At 40.4% G+C, this 11,723-nt stretch overlaps 1 protein-coding gene across 1 annotated transcript; it reads left to right on the top strand.

Moving 5' to 3' along the window:
• The first annotated feature begins 881 nt into the window (after window positions 1–881).
• PHLDA3 (pleckstrin homology like domain family A member 3) lies at window positions 882–10,418 on the top strand. The gene is made up of 2 exons (XM_034414223.3): window positions 882–5,090; window positions 8,044–10,418. Exons 1-2 carry the CDS (start codon window positions 4,727–4,729, stop codon window positions 8,190–8,192), a joined length of 513 nt encoding a protein of 170 aa, XP_034270114.1. The 5' UTR covers window positions 882–4,726; the 3' UTR covers window positions 8,193–10,418.
• The last annotated feature ends 1,305 nt before the right edge of the window (window positions 10,419–11,723 follow it).

Here is an 11,723-nt window from a genome sequence, read left to right on the forward strand (position 1 = left end):
AACTTTGAGGATCAGTCACAAGTAACTTTTTCGAAATCCCTTGTAACTTTGAATGGTGGTGAAGCAACTGGTTGTAAGCCAAGGATCACCAGTATTAGAAAAAGACAAATGGGAATACAGAAAGAGCTATCTGAATATATAGAGGAAAAATACTCCTTGTAGAGAGAAAATCAGATGCTAACTATATGGATTAAAAATGTTGAATGAAAACAAAGAAATCATCATTAACATAACAAAACAAGCTTAATTTACTGAACATAGCAAAACAAGGCAACACAAAAGAGGGAAACACAAACAAAGGTACAGTATCCTTAATGTGATTTATCAAACTACGTATTCAACTATATTGATATTTCTACATTTATTTATTGAATTTTGTAGTGGATAGCTGTCTCTGTAGGGTCACAGAAGCCTTCTGGTCTTCAGATTTTGGGCCTACTCTGCTTTGGGATAGTAGCAGTGGTGGATTTCTACCAGTGAACCGGTTCAGGTGAACCGGTAGTGGCGGCAGGAGGCTCCACCCACCCGCCAGGATATCATCACGGACGCTCTGTGCATGCGCAGAAGGTTCTGTGCATGTGCAGAAGCGCCCCGCATGAGTGCTCACAGTTCCAAACTGGTACCGAAGGTAAGTGAAACCCACTACGGGATAGTAGCTTGGTAAGCCCTGGGAGTCCCTATCTTCCAACAGGCAACTCACATCTTTTCCCTGACTCGGTTTGTGAGAGATATTGGCAGGCCTGTCACTGATTTAAAGTCAAACTGAATATTATTATTTTAAGAAGGGCAACATCCTCACAACATCCTTGTTTTTGGAAAACAAGCCCTATTTTCTTGAGAAAAAGAAATCTTACAAGAGTCAAATAAGTCCAAACTTTGTTAGAGGAAAAAAGTAAAATGCTTTTTAATGATAAAGGCAATAAAATGTAGAACTTTTCAAATTACAGATGGCAACTTAAGAGAAAATTTCAGAATAAAGTACAATCTTCTTAGAAGAGTGTAAGTGGGTATGATTTGAATAAATAAAAAAACCTGCAAATTCAGAAAAATCAAAGTTCTAAACAAAATTGTTGTCTAAAAATTCTACTGATCAAATCACAAATACAACGTGAAATATGGAATAACAGTTGAGGTAAACACCATCCCCTACTTATATAATAGTGAATTTCTATTGTAATAAAAAATAATTATAATAATTCTTATTGAAATAGGAAATAATAGAGAAAGAAAAGTCCTTGATTTAGCACCACACAGGAAAGAGAAATTGAATGCAAATTCAATGCCAGGCTGATAACTGTATTTTCTTTTTCTAAAGCAAACATTCCTCTGCTTCATTGTCTGGGCTTCAAAGTTAAGAAGTGGTAGCTTTGCTTAGTATTTGGATGGATGCATTTCAACACTAGTCTTCCCCCTTGATCTACAACACTGCCTATGAGTAAATCTATCTTAAAACATTAAGTGCACATATTTTGGAAAATAGTGTAAATTGTACTTTATCTCCTGACATATTCCCATCACAACTTCAAAATCTGTGTAAAAGGTATAAAGCTTTGCCATATTTTTGTTTTGGGGGGTAGGTTGAAGTTCATCAGGAAATGATTGGTAATGTGTTTTGGGGAGTATTGAGGGGTATCCTCTTCCACTCTGGTCTAACCCTAACAGTCTTTGTTCTCTCCCTTAGCACTTTATTTCCTGAATTCCTCTTGCTGCACCACTTCTGATTTTAAATTCTTTTCTCCAGGTTTCCAACAAGGTAGGGGAGATAAGAGCAGAGCTCCATTAATTTATTTGGATAAGCAAATAAAGTTTATGGACATTATTCTTCTTTAACAGGCTCCTGAAGTAATTCATCATTTTTAAATCTGTCTTATTTAAAGGGAAAGTGCTATTTTACTCTTCCACTGATTAGTATTTTGAGAGGTAACTTTAACTTTAGATGCAACAGCTTTGCTTTTCCTGGTTGCAGGATCCAGAAAATAGCAGGGAATAGTGAACTGAGATTTTTGTTGTTTGTCAGCCTTAATTTCATAGAGGTCCCTCCTTCCACAATCCTCTTTTACAACATTCCTTTTAGTTCTCTTTCGCAAAACTGTTTTCTCTCCACATGCAGAGTTACTATGTGATTTCTGAGTCATTTTAGGATTGCAGTGGTAAAAATAGCAATAGCACTTAGACTTATATACCACTTTACAATGCTTTACAGCCCTCTCTAAGCGGTTTTACAGAGTCAGCATATTGCCCCCAACAATCTGGGTCCTCATTTTACCCACCTCGGAAGGATGGATAGCTGAGTCAATCTGAGTCAAAAATAGGGTAATTAGAGTAATATTGATTTCCTCCTTCCAGCCTATCTTCGTCTTCACTAAACTTTGTGTCTTCAAGAACTTCTCACATCCCTACTTAGTACATAAAGTATTGGGATATCAATACCTACTCACCCCAAAAATCTCTCAAATTTCTCTGTGTTTGTCAGATATGTTTCTCATACTTAAACCTACTTTTTAAAGGAAAATAGAAAAAAAATGATTTGTATAAGTCTGGAATATTGTTCTGTATGCTTCGATTTCAGGATTACAGTCCAGTCTTATTTTTGGTCAGACACATTTTACTAAAAGACAAGATTTTTCATGAATCGCATTTCTGATAAAGTGAGTTGCAATTTTCAGAAACATATACCTTTTAATAAAATGTGTTAGAAAAGTGGATTAGCAGCTAGTTTTTTTGCTACCGCAGACTTAATATGCTTCTTCTCCCACAGATTTTGGACTGGTGATTGAAAGAAGTAGTTAATAGCTTCAGCACTAGAATAATTACAGCATGCTGCTACTGTGAAGTACATGTTTATTAAAACATCATTCAGTAGGAGCTTAACCAGCAATGCTTAAAACCTAAGGCAAGGTTTAGCAGTAACAGAATTAACAATTTACGCAATACTACTTCTAAAAGTGTGATATTAGGCCTACACATGCTTCATAAATGATTCAGAAGACATACAGTGGACCACACACAGAAATGGCCTAAAATTGGGCTAGTCTAATGATTAACAGAGAAGTGCTAAGTATTTCTCATGAATCATTTTTGAAATGTGCATAATCCTAAAAAATATGGTTTAGATAGATGTCCATAGGGATCTATGCAATTTTCTTTCAAGGAGATGAACGTACAATTGCAGTCTTCAGTTGTGCTAAAAATATCTGGATAGATTCAATAATCGTTTGATCCTTATTGTAAATACAACATTGAGATAATAAACATGAGTCATGTTTTCTACATTTCTGTTCAAGTTTTCATTCCTCAGTTAAGAGCATTCATGTTCCAAGTTGCTTTAAAATAATTTGCATATCACGTTTCTAATCTCCATAAACTTGGAGACAACAACTTATTTCATTTGCTATCTAATAACCTATCAGGAGATTCTCAGCGTTGTTTTAGTTCAGCATTATGAAACACCTGCACAATTAAAGGCATGATTAAGTAGTCGCTGAGCTTATGCTCATAATTGCATCTGGGTGTATGTGGCTTAGGGGGACTACATATGACTACCATTCCCCCATTGAAAGAATAATTGGAGACTATAATTTGAAGCAGAAAATGAATAGTTGGGAAAGATTTGCAACTCCTCTGCAAAGGGGAAAGAGAAGCCAGGTGTTTTGCCTCGCAAAGAGAGGATTGTGAACCTCTGTCCTTGTCTTCTACCATTTATTTACTCTTGGTATCAGCCACTGCAAACCATTAACATAATATCTGAGGAGTTGCATAGGAAAGCAAAACTGTGCAGTGCGAGCTGGACTAGGAGAAGACGGGTCAATGACCGTGTGGGTACAATTTAATTTCTAGGATATGCAGCAGGAGTCAGTTTTCACAGGTCTAGATTTTCGCATTACTTCCCCTTTGGGTAGGAGAACTTCCATTCTGCTCCTAAAATAACTGTTCTCATCCTACTTGTGCCTGTGTCAAACAATCCGGTGACAATCATTTTTTACTCATGTGTCCCTCCTCCACAAATCCTCTCTGCATAATTTAACCTGCCTCTTTCTAAACCTGTGCTAAGCCCCAGCACCACTTCCCTACTGCAAATCTTCCCTTCCCGAAACAGCTGCCAACTTTGGTTAAGCACATCTGCATGCGAGGCCTAGTTTGGACCACAGCAGTCAAAGGAAGGGACTTCTAGAATCAGGACTATATGGGATGCCCCTACCCACGGTGTTAAACTCTGGCCGCGTACGAACGGTGCCTTTCACCCGTCCGCGTCTGCTGCTTTTTTGGGGGGGAAATGAAAGCAGGGACTTCAGTCACCCTCCTAGCTGTTTGCCCGAGCCGCCTCGTACGCCCGTCGGCGCTCGAATGGGTCTTCCAGCCTCCTCAGCAGGCAGGCTTCCACGCCGGGCCGGACCCCTCAAGGCTTCCAACGGAGCAGTCCCGCGTTTGGGCGTGAGCGCCGTCTGGCAGGCAAAGCTGGGGCGAGGCTCTGGCTGAGCAAGAAAGGAATGCGAGTGGGAAGCAGAAAGAGCCCGGCGCAAGCAAGCAAGCGGGCATGTAGCGACAGATCCCGCCAGCAGAGAGGCGCGGGGAGCCGGGCCGGGGCTCACGCGGCAGAGGGCGGGCTTTCGCGTTCTCCCGGGGAAAAGCCGGAGGAAGAGGAAAAACGCGGCTTCGCCCGGCGGACCACGCGGCCGTTTCCACGGGCAGCGCGCCTCCCGGCCGGAGCGTCCCGCTGGCTGCCCCCATGGCGGCGTCGGAGAAGGTGCTGCGGGAGGGGGTGCTGGAGAAGCGGAGCGGAGGGCTGTTGCAGCTCTGGAAGAAAAAGCGCTGCCTGTTGAGCGAGAAAGGGCTGCGGCTCTTCGAGGCCGGCAGCCGGGGCTCCACGCGTTGCAAGGAGCTGCCCTTCGCCCACGTCAAAGCCGTCGAGTGCGTGGAGTGGAAGCAGCGGCACATCTACTTCACGGTGGTGACGGACGACGGCGCCGAGATCGACTTTCGCTGCCCGCAGGAAGACCCCAGCTGGAACGCCGACATCACTCTGGCGCTGGTGCGCTTCCAGAACCAGCAAGCGGTGCAGATCGTGCGCGCCAGGCACAGCTGCAGGGCGGGTGAGAGTCCACCCTGGGGTGGGGGGGGGGAGCAGGGCAGGGGATGGGCCAGGGGACGCTTAAGAAGTTCGCGCCCGTCATGGGGGGTGGGGGTCTGCCTGAATTAACCAACCCGGAGGTATGATCTCTAGGGAAAGTGCGGAATTTGTATGGAGGCGGGTTGTAATTCATTCCCCGGTACCTCTAGATCAGTGTTTCCCAAACTTGGCTATTTTAAGATGCATGGACTTCAATTCCCAGAATTCCCCAACCAGTATGCCTGGTTGAGGAATTCTGGGAGTTGAAGTCCATACATCTTTAAAGGGTCAAGTTTGGGAAACACTGCTCCAGATCAGAGGGTCTTCAAACTTGGCAGCTTTAAGACTTGTGGACTCCAACTCCCAGAATTCTCCAGCCAGCTATGCTGGCTGGAGAATTCTGGGAGTTGGAGTCCACAAGTCTTAAAGCTGCCAAGTTTGAAGACCCTCTGCTCTAGATGAATCTGTAGTGGCAAAATTAAGAAAGATTTCTGCCTGCCAGAAGGACCCGATGGCCGCTGCCCGCCGCCAGGTTAAGCATAAGCAGAGCTGGGATTCTCTGCAGAGGCCATGCTGGCTGGGGAATTCTGGGTGTTAAAGTCCACACATCTGGTAGTGGCCAGGGTTGAGAAACATCGGTCTGGAATAGCTCATGTTGTGGCTCAGTACAAGACTCTTTAAGAGCAGTCAGCCATCATGATTTGCTTTATCATGGTTTATTGAATAAACCATCAGTTGGCTGAATTAATAGATGATATTAAGCTATATATATATATACACTGCTCAAAAAAATAAAGGGAACACAAGCAGAAGACGTCCGAGATCTGAATGAATGAAATAGCCTTATTAAACACTTTGTTCGTTACATACAGTAGTTTTGTGTTCCCTTTAGTTGTTTGAGCAGTGTATAAACTACTGTATGTAACGAACAAAGTATTTAATAAGGCTATTTCATTCATTCAGATCTCGGACGTCTTCTGCTTGTGTTCCCTTTATTTTTTTGAGCAGTATATATACCATAGAGAAAAACAATCAGTGATTGAATTCTCACAGCATGTTAAATCACATGTAATGTGTGAACGTTATCTTTCTGGCATCTAAAATTCCATGCGAAGAATGGGATTATTAATCCCTAGCAGATGGAGTAGATTTCTACCTGAGATAAGTAAAGTGAGGTAGGCAACGTAAGATGTATTGAATGATAGCCAATCCTGATAGTTGCAGTGTGTGAATATATATAGGGCAATCTTATATACTATGTAGAGTTAATTGTATGAATGTCTAATTTTTATCAGAGATGCACATCACAGGGCCACTGAAAATTTTGCAATGTCCCCCAGAGCTCCCCTGAAAGTTACATCAGTTTATAACTGTTAAGATGCTGGGCAGATTTATTGTAATCATGAAGATCATAATATTGTATAGGTTTAGTGTATAATTACATTTATATTCAGTGGGGTGGGGTTAGTTTTATCTTAGTACCATTAACACTTTGGACAATATTAAGCCACTCAATAGCCAGCTCACCCCCCAAAAGAATTGTGCATCTTTGAGGTGGATATATACTGCTTTGGACATTGGACAACTAAATTACGGAAGTAGAATCTGGGGTTGAAAGAAAAGAAAGTGGAAATAAAACTTTTCCTGCAGAGAGAAGAGCAGAACAGAGAAGAAAACCTAACACCCAATGGAAGAAGGCTTGCAGATGAGTTTGTTTAGAGACAGATCACTAATGCATCAAGCCCAATGCTGTTGATAGTAGCCTTTCACTTTCTCCAGGCCACCCTGAAGATGACAGGAGTTGAATTTAGAGTGGTTTGCATGCAAGGAAGGGCCTGAGTAACTGAGCTGTGCCCTCCTCTATTCTCAGCCCAACTAAAAACAAATGAACAAACATGGCTGAAACACTTCTTTTTTTAAGCTGGGAGGTCAGAGGTTCAGGATAAAGTAAAATGGAAAACAGTAGGAGAGAAAGGCTAGAAAGGAAGTAAATAAACCACACAGCATTGTTTGTATCCGCTCCTTCTCAGCAGGGAAGATAATGTTCAATGAGGCTACACTCTTCTTACAGAGAATTTTCCATTAATGACTCAACTGTACCCATTTTGTGCTTGTAGCAATGTTTAAGTTCATTTTTGTTTAAATATTTAAACAACAAAGGTTGAGTTAGCAGCTGCATCTCCCTGTGCTTGGATTATTTTACCTTTACTCTAGAACAGCAAATATTCTCCAGTACAGGATGGCTACTTTGTTTCCTCACAGACAGTTTCTTCTCAGATATAATTTGATAGTCTGACTGATCAGGAGGACTAAACTGGAGATGTGCCTTTTCTGCCATTTTGTTCTTCGACTGCATTTAACAGATGTGCTTTCCTCTAAAGGGGAGAAGGGGAAATAGTTCAGAACAATCTTATCCCCTCACCACTTTCTGATCAAAACAGGTAGAAGTCTCCAGGGCCTTACTTTCTTTTTATATGAACCTCGCCAGAATCAGGAGGGAAGAATTTAAAGGGGCATATTGGTAATTTGTGTGCCTTTGCCTAGCTGTCTGCCATATGAAATAATATTTTTTTCTGGAGTTATGCAGAACCAATTCAGCAAATATGATTTTTTTTTAATATGGGGTACTTTGTAATTCTAGATACATTGTGGTGTGGTGGAATTGCAGTTGGGCAAATACAGTATACTGTTAGGGAAAGGTATTGTTTTAAAATCATTATTTTTATGTCAAGAATGTTTTTGTTTATTTTATGTTCACTTCTATAGCATTTTTCTGTCTATGAAGTGATTCACAGTATTTTCTCACAGATCTGTGAGAATGGCACATTTTAGCCCAGCATGATTTCTTTCTTGCAGTACAGTTAGGGAATATGCATGGTCTCTTGTATGGCTTAACTCAAGTCTAACTGTTGATTCTCCATCCTCCCCCTTTCCAGCATTTCAACAAGGGTCAACTCCAACCAGCCAGATTCTGGTGAATGGGTCTAAGAAATCCGACTCTCAGCTCAACGTGGAGAGGGTAGAGGAATTTATAGCGGTGACTTCACCTGCCGGTGGACCAAAGGCAATTTCTAGCTGCAACTGAACAAAAACCTCTACTTTCTTTGGTGAGGCATCTCTGCTGCAAAGTGAAATAATGCCTGGTGAAGCCAGCAAAATATGTATCACAACAATGGTTAGAAACAGCTTTTGTTTTTCTCCTCTGTTTTTGCTATGATACTTAAGAACTTGGTCTTTCGATAAGGCATTGAGAAAGTTTCCTATTAGACTGACAGTTTGCTTTCTACTGTCAACAGTCTTACTTACAGTGATGGAGACCTACTGATTCAGGAGACAGTTGCAGCAGCTATGACAAAAAGGAATCATTCCATCACTCAGTGTGCCACCAGCCTGATGCTGAGTGAACAGTGCCAGAATAAGATGAACTCTGTGAGTGAGGAGCGTACTTGCTATTGAATCTGAGCATGTCAGACATGCTATGGCACTAATTTCTTGGTTAAAAAGGCAGAGAACATCTGTCTTCCGTTAATCAAGTGGCTCATCTGGAAGGCACAATTGTGAGCCTGCCCCTCTGACCTGAGAAGTCACAGGTTATGAGGTTATGCTGCTGCTGGAGTAGATGCAGAGAATTTTTAAAAAAAATATAAGCACCTTAAGAAGCAACTCAGTGGGGTTTGGGAATCCTGAAATTTCTATAAATGAGTTGGTTGTGTGTCCCGCTGCTTTCTGCCACAAAGTTAACGCTCACTGAGCCAGCATCTTGACAATCCATAACTTCAGCTCAGTGAATCATATCAACATCTAGGATTATATAACATTGCTAGGTCCTTTATCCTTTAGAATTCTTAGGTACTAGGGTGCAAACCTCAAGATAAGAATTCATATGCAAGACTGAAGGCTTCTTTATTTCAGTCTCTCGAAGACTGAGGCATGCCACCATCTTTTTCTTCCACTGTCCCATGACTTATTTACTTACTTTGGGACATGGGGAGAAAGCAGAAAATAGAACGGTAAGCACTTGCATTGCCTTTTGAAACATAATTATGAATCCAACATGGAACTGGGAATGTCCTTATCCCTTCTGGTAAGAAGATGGAGAGTGGATGCACACTCATCCACCAAAGAGGCCATTTTACCCTTACTCAGGAGTTATGCCTAACAAATAAAGCAGTATGAAATAGGAGTATGCACTGTCCCCAATATTACTATTCCTGCTTTCTCATTTCCATTTTTTCATCTTTGTGGAAACTCCCTATTCTCGTGAGGAGCCTGCTAATTTCCTAATGTTCAAATGACTGGTTGCTCCTTTTCAGTTTTTCTAATCAACACCAAAAAACAGAAGAGGGGAGATCTGGGATAGGTCTACTGTATTTAGGATCCTTATCTTGCTTGTCTTGATCTCTTCAGATCAAATGCTTAAAAAGGGCTTGTGCACCATAGAATTGGAAGAGACCTGACACAGGAAAACTATTAGTATAATTATTAATAACATTTCAAGAAAAATCAATGCGCACAGCTGCCTTGTTTTTGAAACATGCTTTATAAATCATTCTTCCCTAGCTACTGTATGTTCATTACTTTGTAATTATGCAGATTTATACCAATTAGGAGCATTGGTATAAAAAATGACTATGATCTTAGCTACATGAAAGCCAAAGGAAAATTATGGAAAGTCTGTCAGTGGTAGAAAATTTGGTCATTAACATGAATGTGAAAGACATTCCCTACATTTAGTTTGATATGTATTGGTTATGACGTGTAACTTCACAGTCTAAAAATCTGGATCTGTACATTGTCTGAAGCCTTGTGTAATGTCTGTAGCATCATTTGCTATAGATGATGAAAATACTGTTCTGTTGTGCCAATCACTCAATCTCCTCTGCTTCTCTTTGGTCCATGACAACTATTGGTGGCATTCCATGTTGTTAATCTGCACTGCTACTTCCATCTCTGGGCATCACCACCGTTGTTTAAATAATGTTGATCAACTGTAATGAGCAATTATAAATCTGCTTCTGACAAGCTGTACCCCCAAAAATTTGATAAAATGATTAAGGATACTGTAACGCTTAAAAATATAAAAGTGGGTACCCTGCTGATTGCATTAGGAGTTTTAGATTCTGTGATTGAATCTCATTTTCCTGTTCAAAAAGTAATTCACCAGAATGTTGAAATAAATGAGATCATTACAATATTTTTGAATATCTAGCATCTTAAAAGTGGTTAGATTTTATGGTGCTGTAAAGATTCAAGGATGTTTTTCTTTTATCCCTTCATTATAAATAATTTGAATAAATTTATTAAAAAACAATTAACATGACTCTGGTTTTAATGTTATAAAATGTTGCGAAGATTGACTTGATTTTAAAATTACTTGTAGGAAAGCCTCCCCAAACTGCAATGGGATTTCTCTTATATGTCACCTAATCTCTTTGCATTGCAAAAACGTTGCAGTGGAAGTCCTAATGCACGTGCTTACTTTACATAAAGTACAGGTAGACATCTCTGGTATTGTTTCCCATCTAAATGGATTATTCATCCTTTTGCATAGAGATAACTCTCATCTGAGACTGTGCTACTGAGGATGATTAGAGCAATAATAATAATAATAACTTTATTGTCATTGTACGTATATACACAGTATACCCATACAACGAAATTCACTTAACACCCAAAGACCAGGTCCAACACACATAACAATCTCCAAACACACTCCTACCCACCACAATTCCCCACCCCTAAACCACCCAAACATACATACAGCAGACCAAGTAATACTGTCCAACAGCTCACTGATGGTAGCCCTTCAATTCATTGTTGAGTAGCTACATTGCCTTCCAGAAAAACGTGGCCCTCATTTCTGTTCTTCTCTAAAGGAACCATTATCATCTTACTCTAATTTTTCATAGAGTGGTTAGAGTGCTATGCTAAGATCAGAAACCTAACAATGCTTTTTCACCCAGTGTGTTTGGACTTCTGAGCTCCATTTCTGATCTACTTCGTAGACTTAACCCACATTCTACCTTTTTAGTGGTTAACACATTCTGCACTTTCAATACATTGTTATTACAACTTTTGTAAAGTAAGGAGAAATCCGTTCTATTGGTTTATAAGATAAAGTAGGTATAACTCTTTCCATATCATGTATTCAAGTACCTTGTCAAGAAGATATTATTGACCTGTGCTTTCATACAGGTTCATGGTACTGCAGTTGCCACATCTTCAGACCTTCCATGTCCCACACTGCCTTTGTTAAAACTGAGCCAACTCTGGCAGACTTTATGCCAGAAGTCAAGATGATCTGATGTGGAAATGAAAATTAAATCAACATGGCAGAAGAATTGGAACCTCAAGTCTTTTCTCTCTCTCAAGCTATTCTTGCTTTTTTGTCTCTACTTATTAGTGCTAAAATCAGTTCAACTGCATTTCTTCATCTACCACAAAATCCTTCTCCAAAACACATCAAGAAAAAACATACAGTTTGTTCTGCTAGGTCTTATCAAATAGTTTTGGGTGCCACAACATTGATTTTCTTCCCACTCCTATGATAATTCTTGAAAGGGTTGCGATCATACTTTGCACATTTCTTTTCCATGGCCTGTGAGGCTTATTCACT

The sequence above is a fragment of the Pantherophis guttatus genome, chromosome 3, assembly GCF_059756535.1.
Source record: "Pantherophis guttatus breed Tessera chromosome 3, ASM5975653v1, whole genome shotgun sequence".
Taxonomy (NCBI): Eukaryota; Metazoa; Chordata; class Lepidosauria; order Squamata; family Colubridae; genus Pantherophis; species Pantherophis guttatus.

Bases quoted from the DNA above. Each gene is read 5' to 3' on its own strand.
- PHLDA3 (XM_034414223.3), top strand. From the start codon at position 4,727: ATGGCGGCGTCGGAGAAGGTGCTGCGGGAGGGGGTGCTGGAGAAGCGG. The intron at 5,091-8,043 runs GTGAGAGTCCAC...CCCCCTTTCCAG, and splicing joins CAGGCACAGCTGCAGGGCGG to CATTTCAACAAGGGTCAACT.